At 42.1% G+C, this 16,321-nt stretch overlaps 1 protein-coding gene and 2 long non-coding RNA genes across 3 annotated transcripts in view; 1 reads left to right on the top strand and 2 right to left on the bottom strand.

Moving 5' to 3' along the window:
• The first annotated feature begins 4,377 nt into the window (after positions 1-4,377).
• LOC307026319 lies at positions 4,378-6,129 on the top strand. The gene is made up of 2 exons (XR_013804380.1): positions 4,378-5,680; positions 5,711-6,129. It is a non-coding gene; the product is annotated as an uncharacterized lncRNA (long non-coding RNA).
• Positions 5,863-16,321, bottom strand: part of LOC307026128 (uncharacterized protein) — a 43,690-nt gene continuing 33,231 nt past the window's right edge. Inside the window, exon 2 of the mRNA XM_079661279.1 lies at positions 5,863-7,480. Within this exon, the coding sequence (XP_079517405.1) occupies positions 6,264-7,480 (1,217 nt within the window). The 3' untranslated portion in view covers positions 5,863-6,263. The remainder of the gene's footprint in view (positions 7,481-16,321) is intronic.
• Positions 9,977-11,217, bottom strand: LOC307026322. Its single transcript, XR_013804381.1, has 3 exons — positions 11,047-11,217; positions 10,838-10,917; positions 9,977-10,726 (listed from the first exon to the last, which is right to left on the bottom strand). It is a non-coding gene; the product is annotated as an uncharacterized lncRNA (long non-coding RNA).

The raw sequence follows: 16,321 nt of genomic DNA, 5'->3' as shown, positions 1-16,321 counted from the left end.
TAGGTCTATAAATATAGAAAGAACACACAAGAGCAAATATATTGACTGGATTTCACATTCAATTATTTATCATCAGGAACATCTATTGACACATTGCACTCACCTGAGGAAGCCGGCACAGCTGAGGTGCATGGCGGTTCCTTGTCAACTGATGCAGCAGATGGTCCCAGATATTTTAAAAGTGAATCTAAAATGATATAACAAAATGTGTATTATCAACATTGAATCATTTCCATTTGTTAAATGTAGCTATTATTTAGTTAGTAAGCATTAGGACAGCCTGACAGGTCTGATTCAACTAATCAAGAGCTATGCCTATCTTATTAGAACAGTTGAATCAGGTGTGTTAGTTCTGGGTTGGAACGAAAACATTCAACAGGACTGGAGTTGAGAATCACTGAGCTAGTTAGCTAACGTTAGCGCACATTATGACAGGGTTGAATTTGGCAAATGTTTGACTCGGATAGTCAATGTGCTTTCTGAGGTAAACTTAACGTTAGCTAACGTTACCAACTAACTAACATTCCACCACACTGGCTAGCTCGCTACACCAAAACTAACATTGTTTTTATTACTAATATTTCTATTTCATGACACAAAGAAAATAGCCTGATGACAGTTTCGACTGAATGGCAATAACAAACGCTGGCTAGCTAACGTTGGCTTGGCTAACTAGCAAGATTACATGATCCATTCGCTAATGTTGACAATACAATCAAAATTGCATACCTTTCACCTTGGCACGTTTCTCTTCTTCTTCTTTTCTTCTGTTTTTATACTGCGCCCCAGATGGCTTTTGCCTCTTCATAGTTCTCTAACGTTAGTCTTTCTTTCCTCAACGCTCAATTTGATAAACACTTGACCGATACCCATCAATGCACAGCGCTCTAGCATGTTCTGACTGTGAACACCTAAAGCCGAGGCTCTCCGACCGACCGTTTTAGATTTTTGGCTCATTTTCCCTTATGTTAGAATTTTTTTTTTATGTAAGAATAATGGTTGCAGATATAGAGGGGGGGCGCCAAAACTGCGCCAAGCAAAAAAAAAAAAAAAAAAAAAAAAAAAATGTTTTGTTGCAATTTTTGGCGCCCCCCTCTGGGTGGCGCTCTAGGCAACCGCCTATATTGCCTGTAGGAAGCTCCGCCCCTGTTGCCAACCTTTAGACCTCAGAAATCGGGAGCATTTCAAGATGCAAAGTTGGGGGGGGGGGGGGGGAGGGGGGGGGGGCTAGTGGATCGCCGGAGCTGTTAGATTAACATTAACATGCTTATTGTAGTTGTAAGTGCACTGCCTTGCGGCCTGTAGCACCGTCCTTGATGGAGCATATGTGTGGGCAGGAGAGGAGTGAGCAGAGAGTAGAGTAGTTGTCGATTCTTGTTCTGTTTTCTGTGAATATCTGCCTCACCCTCTCAGACTTTGAGTTGCGCGCGCTACTAAAGAGACGTGTTACCATGGAAACCAAACAATGGTGTAGCTGTATTAAAGTCAGAGTGGAAACAGTCGTGTGTAAATCAGATTTTTTGAGAAATCGGGAGAAATATGACCCCGGGAGGAAACCGGGAGAGGGCAATGAAATCGGGAGTCTCCCGCGAAAATCGGGAGGGTTGACAAGTATGGTTGTACATCAACACGTTCTCACTCCCAACCCGTCACATATTGACGGACGGTCAGGGCCCCCTTGGAAGTCAGTTTTCAACGGGCAGGGCATCCCATTGACTTGCAGCTCCCTGAACATTGGTAATAGAGGAGTTGGGGTCGCGGGGAAATGCTCTCCGCAGATCCATTCTCACAGCGTTTATCAACCTTTTTCTAACTCAATATCAAGCCACACTTATTGTTTTTACTTCTTTATTTTAATTGAATAATGTAGGACTTTTGTTGATGTCAGTTATGGGGAGAGTAGGGGCTCAGAAAACTGAAATCTGTATTGTTTCATCGTTTTTTCCTTCTAATTTTGTATTCTTTTCGAAACCACACACTGTTATTTACTCAACAATAACATCATTATACACTAATTGCTCCGCATAAGCGTATAATAGTGCACCGCATTTGCGCTTCAGATGAGGAGGTGAGGCCCCCTCATAACTGCATGAACCCGTATGGCACAATACAACTCAGACTGGCTTACCTGTACGTCAATCAAGTGGCAAATGCCATAGTAAGGATGGATGATAGGCTAAAAGTAGTTTATTAAAAAAAGAAATGTCTTTATTTTTTTTCAATGCCATGCGATCTACCCACACTACCCTTCCGATCGATCACGATCGACGTATTGGGCACCCCTGCTTTAGAGAATTTTACACCCGGAAGTAAGTATTCTCTCCGCTTCACTTGACAAACCCCGTGATAGTCCTCAAGCTCTGTGATTTGGATGTTTGAGTGTGCTCCGAGGGTTATGCCGAGCGTCGAACAGCACTTTGAAATGGGATGGAACCACGGCAGACTGTCCAAAACTGGATTTGAACGGGTCCACCCCATGTCTATACCTCCACCATTAAACTGTCATATTCTGCACATTTCTTATACTATCTACATACATCTTATAAGAGTATAATACATATGTATTAAAATAAGTGCTTCCACATACAGTAGTTAGCATTGTAGGAAAGCAATATATTAGTACTTTGTCAGACTTAATATTTATACCCCCAAAGCTTTTTTCTTATTCAAAAGAAGACCTTAACCTAAAGTATTCTTTAATGTTTAAATAAAGCTTTATTAGTTTGTCTGTTTCTGTCTCCTATTAATATCTAATACAAATAATACATTTCAATAACGTGCTGTAACCACCAGGTGTCCCTGTCTATCAGCTGTGCACCGTTATGGTGTAAATATACCAATATACTGATTGGATCAAATATAAAAGTCAGCTAAATTAGTGTTGATCCTGCGAGGAGACGTATTGTGTGAAGAGAAATTGAAGATTTAGTTTGATTGCTGATATATTTATGATCCACGTCACGTTTTCAGTTTCGGCGGCAGTTCTTCCTGTTTGTCTAGAAGTCTTCTCATCAGGGCTCTATAAATAGAGAACTACGGCAGATCTGTAATATGTAATGCAGCCAAACCGTGTAATACAATGCTGTTATGTGATGACTTCCAAAGAGAAAAGCAAGCACACTCGGAATAAAGTATTATTTTATTTTTAAAAAATGTTTTCGGATTTCACATCAACAGGAAGTCCGGTTAACTAAAATGTCCGTGCGGAACAATACCCCAACCCATAGATCCGCGGGTGAATAATAATCACCACATTACACACATCCCTTCACATTTTAATTTACATTAAAATATTTCGTGAGGCCTTTTAAAATGTTTTTAAATATAATTTGGGTTATAGTTGAAGAGTTTGTAAATTATTGCGTTGCGCAATCGCACAACGGCACATCCATTAATTCCACAACCACACACATGGATTAACATTGATTTAATACATTATGTAGCCTTTGTTTCTGCTAAAAGAGGTGTCGACCAGCTGGGGCAACAAGAACATTTGCAAAATCGAGTGTGGCTATTAAAAAAAAGATATTATTAAATTAATATTGACAATAACAACCGACCGTCGGGGTAGCATTTGCCGGGGAGCGTTCTCATCGCGTCTATTATCAACGCTATGGGAGGTCTATGAAGGTCTATGGGACGCCCTGCCTGTTGAAAACTGACTTCCAAGGGGTACCCTGTACGTAATAGAGTGACGGGGAGGGGCCCTGACCGTCCGTCAATATATGACGGGTTGGGAGTGAGAACGTGTTGTGTACATACATAAGTGTCCTACACTAATAATACTAAGTTATTATGGCTGTGTTTACCTTGTGTGCACCGCCTAGTGGTTAAAGCACGTTATTTAATTATTGTTGTTATGTTATATTTGAGGAAAAAAATATTAAGAGTACATACTTTCATAGGGGGAAAGTAGAAGGTCAATGATAGGAATATAGAATATAACAAATCAAGAAGATACTGTAAGTGATCTCTACAATAAACATTAAATAAACAAAGAAACAAGACTAAACAAACATTCCAAACAACAGAGTACCTGTTAGCATAAATGCTACAAACATTTCAACTGCCGTTGAAACAAGTTTAGCATCAGTCATTGTGCTCCATGTTTTTTGAATATGCTCAGTTTAAATGTGCAACTAAGACAATATAAGATTTGGTACTTACAGACATAAAGACCCTAGGATTTGAGCAAGGATTTTGTTGACAGGAAACCACCCATGTGCTCCATAGATAATCAGAAGCAGGAAACTACGGCAAGCTTTTATGGACACACAGTGCAAAACCCAAAACCAGGGGTGCCCAATACGTCGATCGTGCCACAGTTTATCCGCCGTTTATCCCCCCGCCGTTTATCCCCCCGCCGTTTATCCCCCCCACCCGCCCCGCCCGACACAGATTGGGGCAGGGGGCGGCCCTGTAAGTAGATCACTTGGGCGTGGTCATTTTAAAAGTAGCTCCCAAGCTGAAAAAGTGTGGGCACCCCTGCCCAAAACCCTTTGCAGGCCCTCTTAAAGGGGCAGCACACTCCCCGCTTGGTATAATGTACCACTAAGTCCCTTTGAGAAGGAGAACAACTTCAGAGGCTGGTCTTGAATACACCCTGGGAGAACCAATGGAAGTACGGGGGATCACCCGTACTTCCACTTTACGGACACTGTTGTCTTGACCGGGAAAGGTATTTACTATAAGTCCAGTAGGCTATTTGTTCCTTTTGACCTGTCCGTCCTTCAGAAGCACAACGTCTCCGATTTGCAAGATAGTCTTATCTGCTTGCCAGAGTTAGGAAAAGGGACCACATTACTCCTGTTCTGGCTGCCTTACACTGGCTCCCTATAGAACACAGGATAGAATTCTTCTTCTCGCCTACAAAGCCGTTAATGGGCAGGCGCCATCTTACCTTAAAGAACTCATTATACCCTACTTTCCTACTAGGGCATTGCGTTCCAAGAATGCAGGGTTGTTGGTTGTTCCTAGAGTCTCTAAAAGTACAATGGGAGCCAGAGCCTTTTCTTATCAAGCTCCATATTTGTGGAATCAGCTTCCAGTTTGTGTTCTGGCAGCAGACAGCCTATCCGTTTTTAAGAGTGCGCTTAAGACCTTCCTTTTTGATAAAGCTTATAGTTAGGGCTGATTAGATTCAGCCCCTAGTTTTGCTGATATAGGCTTAGTTTGTCGGGGGACATCTTACTTCTTCCTTCTCTCTGTCTATACCTGTGTACTCTCATGTTCCGATTAACCCAGCTTCTCCAAATTTCTTTCTTTTTGGTGTCTATATACGCCGGGATCCGGAGTCATGGATGATCCTGTTGCTGTGGTCCTGTGTCCTGGATCCTCTATCCTGAGTCCTGATCTGAGTCCGGGTCGTGGCTGAACCTGTCTCTGTGGTCCTGCCTGACTCATCATATTACTTCCCTGATGGCTCCCACAGGATTGTTGACATCCTCGTGGATTCATCATCTTATTATACACACATGCATTTCCAAACATTTGGTCTACCTATGTTGTAAATGTATTATCTTTTCAATTTACACACGGCATCTATTGCACGTCTGTCCGTCGTGGGAGAGGGATCCCTCCTCTGTTGCTCTCCCTGAGGTTTCTCCCATTTTTCCCTTTAAACTGTGGGGTTTTCTCTGGAATTTTTTCCTTGTACGATGTGAGGGTCTAAGGACAGAGGGTCTAAGGACAGAGGGTCTAAGGACAGAAGGTGTTGTATTGTCATACTGATATTCTGTACAAACTGTGAAGTCCACTGAGACAAATGTAACATTTGTGATATTGGGCTATATAAATAAACATTGATTGAATTCTAAATGAACTGATTGTAATCTGCTGCAAAACACAAACAATATGCAGGAATGTGAGTCTGTTTCAGAGGCCTTTTACTTTTAGTTTGGTTTGATGATATAAACAGAACTGAATCAAACTGAAAACATCGTACACATTCTCTATATCAATAAGTCATTGGTTCTTCTTTTAGACCAGAACAGACTGATAACTCAACAGGAACTATCAACAACATCTCAATGGAAGTTTCAAGACACAACATTTCATTAACCAAACTGATTATTAGAGAAACTACTCTGCAGATTAATCAGTCAGTGGTTATAGTATAAATCAGAAAAGTAGTATGACAACAACATTAAACATATTCAAAACTTCTGTTGATAAAAAAGGAGTTTATAAGAAGTCATGTATGAATATTGTCAAACAGAGTTTATACAGCCAGAAAGATTTTTCTCATGTGAGTTGTCGAAGGACTAATTAATTGTCCTTTTTTTTGTTGCAGATTTGACTTGAAAAATGTCAGGTTCAGAAGAGCCTCCAGGGTTGTCCTCAGTCTCCGGTTGTAAATGTCTCTCTGGATCTGAGCTCCTGGCTGGTTCTGGTCCTCCACAGTCCTCTCCATCAGCTTCTGTTTCCAGGTGTTCAGCTGAGCTGCTGGCTGGAGGCTCCTCTGTGTTCTCCACAGTTTGAGTTTGATGAAGCTGTGAGGACTGACGACCAACACACTCATGTCTTTTGACCTGACGACTCCAGGTAAATCTTTTGTCACAAACATTGCAGCTGAATGGTTTCTCTCCTGTGTGGATTCTCATATGTCTCTTTAAATCTCCTCTCTGTGTAAAAGATTTCTCACAGACTGAGCAGCTGAATGGTTTCTCTCCTGTGTGGATTCTCATGTGTCTCTGTAAATCTCTTCTCTCTGCAAAAGATTTCTTACAGACTGAGCAGCTGAATGGTTTCTCTCCTGTGTGTATTCTCACGTGTGCAATTAAATTCCCACGATCTGCAAAAGATTTCTCACAAATTACGCAGCTAAATGGTTTCTCTCCTGTGTGTATTCTCATGTGTCGTTGGAAATGTCCTCTTTTTGGAAAGGATTTCTTACAGATTGAGCAGAAGAATGGTTTCTCTCCTGCAATTCCAAATCTTTTCGCACACTGAGAGCATCTAAGGTGTTTCTTTCCAGTCCTACGTCTTGCATCACTGACATGGTCTTGTTTATTTCTCTGAGACTTTGAATCTGGTTCTCTGGTCTCCTTCCAATCTCCACTGTCTTCAGTGTCAGGTTCAAAAGAGTCTCCAGTTTCAGGTTCAGAAGAGTCTCCTGGGTTGTCCTCAGTCTCTGGTTCTAAATGTCTCTCTGGATCTGAGTTCCTGGCTGGTTCTGGTCCTCCACAGTCCTCTCCATCAGCTTCTGTTTCCAGGTGTTCAGTTTGTCTTTGATGAAGCTGAGAGAACTGAGGTTTCTCTTCATCATCTTCACTCTTCACAGGGACAGGAGTGAATGTGGACTTGGTGATATCAGCCTCCTCCAGCCCTTGAAGCTGCTCTCCCTCCGGACTGCTCCAGAGTTCCTCCTGTTCCTCTTTAATGTGTGGGGGGGGCTCTGGGTCCTCCTGGTCCAGACTGGAGCTCCACTCCTGCTGCTCAGGGGGAACCTGTTCTTTAACCACCACCAGCTGCTGGACATCTGCAGGAAACAGGAAACACATACTTAGAGAAACTGGCCCCCCCTTTGGAGAAAAAAAAAAAAGTTGGGCCCCTCCAACACAAGTCAGGCTCAGTGGCGGCGCCAGAGATTTATTTTGGGGGTGCTGTGGGGTAGCTTTACGTTTCATAGAGGGTGCTCAAACATCTAGGGTTTCCCATTAATGGACCGGGCGCTACAGTGGAATTTTCTACTGCAACAATCCCCACACGCACATACCCAACGTACCCGTGTGTGTGTGTGTGTGTGTGTGTGTGTGTGTGTGTGTGTGTATAGAGACACTGTGATGGATCGTTGGAGCTATGTGTAACTCAAGGCATATGCTCGAATGGGAGCTGCCTGGACGCTGCAATCATGTTGCGCGCACTATCCGTGCTGATTGTGCTGACTTTTCGTACAATGTCCCACTGTCTGGCTGCCTGCATGAAGTCAAGTGCTCGGCGCAGTTGTCGGCGAAATGTCGCTCCTCTGTTGTCATTGAAACAGCTCCTTATATCCGTTAGCATAGCTAGCTAGCACCAGATGCTAACAACAACAACAATACACGTAAGGTCTCTCTCTCGCACCACACATACACACACCCTCCCGGTCCTCCCGATGGCCAGTCGGTGCCTGCCGGTGAGCGTGGAAGTGTGGTCTGCCACAAGTGGGCAGCAGGAGCGGGGCTGTCAGCATCAGCTTGTAGATGGTATTTTAAGCTCGATGCGCTCTGAAACTACGGGGCGGCCGAGGACAAAAAATACACATGCGTTAATCGCGTTAAAATAATTAGTGGCGTTGATTTTTCTTTGCGTTAACTTGACAGCCCTAATTAAAAGAAAACACATATTTCCTCTACACGTGTTTCTTGTCAACACTCAATGGAGTAAACTAATATACATGTAAACAAAAACAACGACATCAAGCAGCTACGTTGCCGTTTCGCTCCCTGCAAAAAATCTTCGGACTTTCTCTGACTGATTGAACTGGGGCTGGACGAGCCGCGTAGGACATAACTGATGGACCTGTGAAGCTTTACGGCCCGTCCACACAGCGGCGTGCGTTGAAGCCTGCCGGCGGGCGTGTCTGAAACTCGACCAACAACCAATCACCTGAATCTCCCGCCTCTGACGCACAAGCAGTGGTTTGATTGGCTAGAGCTTGAACATTGCTCAACTTTTGCAGCGAGCCACGCCAGCAAAGCTCCGCTTCGCTTCCGACAATGCAGTTCGGCGAAAAGTGACGTCGCCCCATTCAAAGTGAATGGTGAAGCTTTCAACGCACGCCGCTGTGCTGACGGGCCTTTACAGGAGGCAGAAGCTTAGATCACTGGACAACAGAGTTGGTCACAGTGTGCACAGACAGGGTTAACGTCGGTATGAACAACAGAATTGTGCCAAAACTCCGCCAACTGGCTGCAGTGGGAGACTCCCCTGTGCACATTCTGTGCCCCGCACACACACTGGAGAACTGTGCAAAATCAGCTGATCACAACGTTCACGCTCTGTGGTCAAGCTGCTGCAGTTTTATTTACAACAAAGTGGAGTAAAACACACAGTTGCAAACTTACGTGGGTGTTAATAGAAGAGTTTGAAATCAGATAGAGGTGGAAGAAGTACTCAGATCTTGTGTAGGAATACTCTGTTACAGTAAAATTCCTGCATTCAAAATGTTCCACAAGTAAAAGTAGAAAAGTATTCTCATCAAAATATAGTGAAAGTAGCGACAGTAAAAGTAGGGATTGTGCAGATTGGTCCATTTCGGGGGGTGCTAACACTTAACCATAAACGTTATTGTTTACTTTGTAGATAGGGATGGTTATCGAGAACGGGTACTAAGTCAATACCGGTACCTGATTGGACGGTATCGGTATACCGTTAAGCCGCTGGACAAACAGTGCTGCTATTGGTATATGTGTTACGTCTACTTCCTTAGTTTAACTTTAAACCATTCTGGTTGGTTGGGAACCCTCATCCCGTGTGATGTATCCGGTTTGAGACCCCTCTGATTGGCCACTGTAAATGCCACTCGTCATCTCTCTCAACAGCGCTCTTATTATAGGCTCTGTGCACAAGATGGCGTCTATCAACTTCCGGCGGCTGGGTGTGCGGCTGAGTACTTCCGGTTTGAGTACAGAGATTTGACAGCTTGACAGTTTGACAGTTTGTTATGACACACCGAGAGCAAGAATGAGCGGATTTCGGGGTAAAGAAAAGCGACTGGCCTTCCAGCGTGTAAGAAAGTCGGCACTACATTGCTGTGTGCCCCTTTGTACAAATTCGTCCCGTTATCAAAATCAGAATCCCTTTATTAGTCCCACAGAGGGGACATGTGCAGCGTTACAGCAGGAAAGAGCCACATACAGCTTAGTGTTGAATATCTTACATGCGTTAAAAAGTACTAAGTTATAATATAATAAACAATATGCTAAAAAAAAAAAAAAAGTTACACAATTTCCAAAAATACAGATCAAAAACAAATCAAATCTACAAATCAAATCCTGTAGCAGTTCTTAGGATTTAGCAGCCCGGTATATATTACAGTTATTAAAGATGGCATATGTATATAAAGTATATATTGCACACAAAGCACATATTGCACATAGTCTGACGGTATTTAACAGCAGCAAGTTACACAATGTTATAATCGGGAGATAAGTTTCCATTCATTTCGGCAAGCCTGGGCAACAACGATTAAACGATTTCTTGCTCCCAAACCAATTGTGTATTTCATTACAAAAAGCAGTTATACCATACTATGTTTAGGTACTAATGAATTATATCCTCAAAACAAACGCACGGATAAATAACAAAGGAAAATACATAATTTAATAAATCCACAATATGATAACATTTCACAGATTAATTTAATACACTTTTACAAAACATAGGTTGATGTTATATCGTGGGGAAAATACATATTTAAACATTTCAATTAGTCTGCATATTTAAGTAATGCTAGTTTATATAACAAATGAACAGATGAACAATATCTAGAAAGTAGATGCAAAAAATATATATAATGTGTGCATTTCCAACATATCCTCTGAAAGAGTGTTATATCAATGCAAGATAAGTTAGTTAGCATCCACAACTTTTTTTAATGGATAACTATTGAGTAAGTTGAGTAGTGAGCCATTCGTTTTTTTTTCGTGGTGCGATGTATGCTGAGAAGTCCTTGTATGCCTCGCTGACTTTGAGGACATCTGGGTCTGGCAGCTCCCCCCGCACGGCCTTGTGACGTGTACTCCTTTGAACATGTTTATATGATAATTAGGACTTTAAGAACAATTTTACACTCGGACAACGATCACAAAGTTGTAGCAGGCTACATACAATTACTTAGGACAATAGATATGACCTTACACCGTCAGCAACTGTAAACTGCTTTGGCTCAGTGGAGATGAACACCATGTCACTCTCTCTGCCTGGTTTCACACCCTATTAATTACACAAAAGAATTGTCAAATTAATTGAAAAGGTCGTTGATGCAACATACTAGATCAGCTCTTGGCACAAAGGAAATACTCATTAAACCGTGGATTGGTTGTGAACACACACTGTACTTACCATGGTTCTTGGCTTGTACCATCGCTGCTCTGTTTCAGTGCAGCTGAGGACAGGGGGTACAGCAGCCAGGTTGAGGAGTAGTGTGCGGTCTGGAACAGCAGTGCAACATTGTGGTTGCAGATTGCTGTTCCAGCTGCACAGGAACACTTTGCCACTGCAATCTCCACAGGTGAGCAGTTCTCAAAGACAATCTCCACAGGTGAGCAGTTCTTAAAGACAATCTCCACAGGTGAGCAGTTCTCAAAGACAATCTCCACAGGTGAGCAGTTCTCAAAGACAATCTCCACAGGTGAACAGTTCTCAAAGACAATCTCCACAGGTGAGCAGTTCTTAAAGACAATCTCCACTGGTGAGCAGTTCTCAAAGACAATCTCCACAGGTGAGCAGTTCTCAAAGACAATCTCCACAGGTGAACAGTTCTCAAAGACAATCTCCACAGGTGAGCAGTTCTCAAAGACAATCTCCACAGGTGAACAGTTCTCAAAGACAATCTCCACAGGTGAGCAGTTCTTAAAGACAATCTCCACTGGTGAGCAGTTCTCAAAGACAATCTCCACAGGTGAGCAGTTCTCAAAGACAATCTCCACAGGTGAACAGTTCTCAAAGACAATCTCCACAGGTGAGCAGTTCTCAAAGACAATCTCCACAGGTGAGCAGTTCTTAAAGACAATCTCCACTGGTGAGCAGTTCTCAAAGACAATCTCCACAGGTGAGCAGTTCTCAAAGACAATCTCCACAGGTGAGCAGTTCTCAAAGACAATCTCCACAGGTGAACAGTTCTCAAAGACAATCTCCACAGGTGAGCAGTTCTTAAAGACAATCTCCACTGGTGAGCAGTTCTCAAAGACAATCTCCACAGGTGAGCAGTTCTCAAAGACAATCTCCACAGGTGAACAGTTCTCAAAGACAATCTCCACAGGTGAGCAGTTCTTAAAGACAATCTCCACAGGTGAGCAGTTCTCAAAGACAATCTCCACTGGTGAGCAGTTCTTAAAGACAATCTCCACTGGTGAGCAGTTCTTAAAGACAATCTCCACTGGTGAGCAGTTCTTAAAGACAATCTCCACAGGTGAACAGTTCTCAAAGACAATCTCCACAGGTGAACAGTTCTCAAAGACAATCTCCACTGGTGAGCAGTTCTTAAAGACAATCTCCACAGGTGAGCAGTTCTTAAAGACAATCTCCACAGGTGAGCAGTTCTTAAAGACAATCTCCACAGGTGAGCAGTTCTTAAAGACAATCTCCACAGGTGAGCAGTTCTTAAAGACAATCTCCACTGGTGAGCAGTTCTTAAAGACAATCTCCACTGGTGAGCAGTTCTTAAAGACAATCTCCACAGGTGAGCAGTTCTTAAAGACAATCTCCACAGGTGAGCAGTTCTTAAAGACAATCTCCACAGGTGAGCAGTTCTTAAAGACAATCTCCACTGGTGAGCAGTTCTTAAAGACAATCTCCACAGGTGAGCAGTTCTTAAAGACAATCTCCACTGGTGAGCAGTTCTTAAAGACAATCTCCACAGGTGAGCAGTTCTTAAAGACAATCTCCACAGGTGAGCAGTTCTCAAAGACAATCTCCACAGGTGAACAGTTCTCAAAGACAATCTCCACTGGTGAGCAGTTCTTAAAGACAATCTCCACAGGTGAGCAGTTCTTAAAGACAATCTCCACAGGTGAACAGTTCTTAAAGACAATCTCCACAGGTGAGCAGTTCTTAAAGACAATCTCCACTGGTGAGCAGTTCTCAAAGACAATCTCTACATCAAAACAAAATGTCAGTCATTTTACATTTAGGACACTGCTTCAATACAACACAGACAAATGAGAAAGCTGAGAGCAGGCTGATCAGTAGTATTAGGTGTGGGAAAAGGCTAAACCATGTCAGGTTGTCAGTCACATCACATACACAGAAGTTCTGCTGTTTGGAATACTGTAATTTAAGGACATTCAAACAGATAAGCTCTCTCAGCTGTCTCAATTTATTATCTTATTATATTATAACTACATAAAATAGTGTTAGTAGAACGTTGAACAGCTTAACATAGATAGGGTAGAAAACCAGCACTTACCTAACACTGGCCAACACAAATAATTGGACCCTACATGGATTATACTAACCCTTCAGTAAAGAACAGCAGCCGTCACAACCAGTTTCTGGGGTTTCCATGACAGCAGAGACGGTGTTCAACCTCTCATTAAGAATCTTTGATGAAAGCTAAGTTTGGGTTTAGCTAATGTATTTATCATTTTACACGACAGGGTTACAAAATGAAAATAAATCTGTAGCCCCTTCATGCTACACACACATAGCTAGCTACCAGTTGATGTGAGCAAATGTATTGTCACTATGTAATCTGTTGCAACACGTCAGCTAGCTGGGCTTATTTGAATCCTAAATCACAGCTTACCGACTCTAGCCACATCAAAACCCCAGAACATGAACCTGGTTGAGGCTTTGAACCGATGAACACTTTTCATTTTCCTCCCTACTCTGAGATCGTGAGGCTTTTCATGCTTTCTCATGGACCTGTAACAGCTAGCTCTGATGCTCACTCTCCCTGAAGGTAGATCTTTGTTTGAAACTGTGGGGAATTGGACATCATTCATGTTATCCAAAACACGTAATAGTACATCATTAAAACGCTTTACTCTGTATCAAGACTGTCAAGTTGTCAAAGTTAGCCAGTAACTACAGCTTTGTTTGTCACTTACCTTCATTATTGTCGACGTAGCTGGATATGTAGCTACATCTTGAACCCCTTTTCTCTTTTGCTCCTCGGGGCTGAGCCTGCCGCTTGTACCAGCCGATGTACATCACTGTATATGTAGATAGATCTATCTACCCGCTCAACCACTCCACACCGTAGACCGGAAGTTTACAACCGCACACCCAGCCGCCGGAAGTTGATAGACGCCATCTTGTGCAACTAGCCCATTGTTGTGAGACTCCCGCAGGCATGGCGGACAGAGCGAAGCGATCAAAGGTCTGGGTGCACTTTAAAAAATGTAGTGGCGATAGTGCAAGGTGCAATCTATGTACTCACACCTACTACTTGCCTGATCAGCCTGCTCTCAGCTTTCTCCTTTTTCTGTGTTGTATTGAAGCAGTGTCCTAAATGTAAAATGACTGACATTTTGTTTTAATGTGTAGATTAAAACCCAGAAACCTGCAGGTCCGCTGCAACGCTTACTACTTTTAAATCCAGACTGAAGACTTTTCTTTTTGTCGCTGCTTTTAATTGAACTATTCATATCTTAGACTGCACTGTAACTTTTATCCATGTATTTTTTCTTTTAATGTTTATTTTATTATCTTTTCTTTTTAATGACTGATTTTAAATGCCATTTTCTTAATGTCTTTTATTTTTTGTAAAGCACTTTGAATTGCCTTGTGTTGAAAAGTGCTATATAAATAAACTTGCCTTGCCTTGCCTAGATTGTCTTGGAGAACTGTTCACCAGTGGAGATTGTCTTTGAGAACTGCTCACCTGTGGAGATTGCAGTGGCAAAGTGTTCCTGTGTAGCTGGAACAGCACTCTGCAACCACAACGTTGCACTGCTGTTCCAGACCGCACACTACTCCACACTAAACCTGGCTGCTGTACCCCCTGTCCTCAGCTGCACTGAAACAGAGCAGCGATGGCATAAGCCAAGAACCACGGTAAGTACAGTATGTGTTCACAACCAATCCACGGTTTAATGAGTATTTCCTTTGTGCCAAGAGCTGATTTAGTATGTTGCATCAACGACCTTTTCAATTAATTTGACAATTCTTTTGTTTAATGAATAGGGTGTGAAACCAGGCAGAGTGAGTGACATGGTGTTCATCTCCACTAAGCCAAAGCAGTTTACAGTTGCTGACGGTGTAAGGTCATATCTATTGTCCTAAGTAATTGTATGTAGCCTGCTACAACTTTGTGATCGTTGTCCGAGTGTAAAATTGTTCTTAAAGTCCTAATTATCATATAAAACATGTTCGAAGGAGTACACGTTACAAGGCTGTGCAGAGGGAGCTGCCAGACCCAGATGTCCTCAAAGTGAACGAGGCATACAAGGACTTCTCAGCAGACATCGCACCACGAAAAAAAAAAAACGAATGGCTCACTACTCAACTTACTCAATAGTTATCCATTAACAAAAGTTGTGGATGCTAACTAACTTATCTTGCATTGATATAACACTCTTTCAGAGGATATGTTGGAAATGCACACCAGTGTTCCCCATACATTGATTTACTTGTGGCGGGCTGATGATCAGAAGGTTGCGAGTTCAAATCCTGCCTGGAACACCACCACTAGTGTGCCCTTGAGTAAGGCACATAGCCCCCGGTTACTCCAGGGAGAATGTTCCTGTAATTGGTCATTGTAAGTCGCTTTGGAATAAGGCGTCTGCTAAATGCCTGAATTGTAAATGATATTTTTGGGGGAATAAACCCCCCCCACAGATCCTCAACTCTGGTGTGTTTCACTCATTAACAACGCAACACAGAGCAACAAGATCGTTGTGCACAGTAGCCATGAACTCGCATGTATTATCTTATTTGAGGGGGGGTGGATGCATGGACCACCCAAATAGGTTAAGAGGCCTTTGACTTTTCTTGCCGGGGGGGGGGGGGGGGGGGGTCCCACAAATAGAATCAAATTCTGTGGGAAACAATGCACACATTATATATATTTTTTGCATCTACTTTCTGGATGTTGTACATCTGTTCATCTGTTCTATAAACTAGCATTACTTAAATATGCAGAGACTAATTGAAATGTTTAAATATGTATTTTCCCCCCGATATAACATCAACCTATGTTTTGTAAAAGTTTATTAAATTAATCTGTGAAATGTTATCATATTGTGGATTTATTCAATTATGTATTTTCCTTTGTTATTTATGTGTGCGTTTGTTTTGAGGATATAATTCATTAGTACCTAAACATAGTATGGTATAACTGCTTTTTGTAGTGAAATACACAATTGGTTTGGGAGCAAGAAATCTTTTAATCGTTGTTGCCCAGGCTTGCCGAAATGAATGGAAACTTATCTCCCGATTATAACATTGTGTAACTTGCTGCTGTTAAATACCGTCAAACTATGTGCAATATGTGCTTTGTGTGCAATATATACTTTATATACATATGCCATCTTTAATAACTGTAATATATACCGGGCTGCTAAATCCTAAGAACTGCTACAGGATTTGATTTGTAGATTTGATTTGTTTTTGATCTGTATTTTTGGAAATTATGTAACTTTTTATCTTTTTTTTAGCATATTGTTTATTATAT

The sequence above is a fragment of the Notothenia rossii genome, assembly GCF_949606895.1.
Source record: "Notothenia rossii genome assembly, chromosome: 2".
Classification (NCBI taxonomy): domain Eukaryota; kingdom Metazoa; phylum Chordata; class Actinopteri; order Perciformes; family Nototheniidae; genus Notothenia; species Notothenia rossii.
This window is presented reverse-complemented; position numbering and strand designations above follow the sequence as displayed.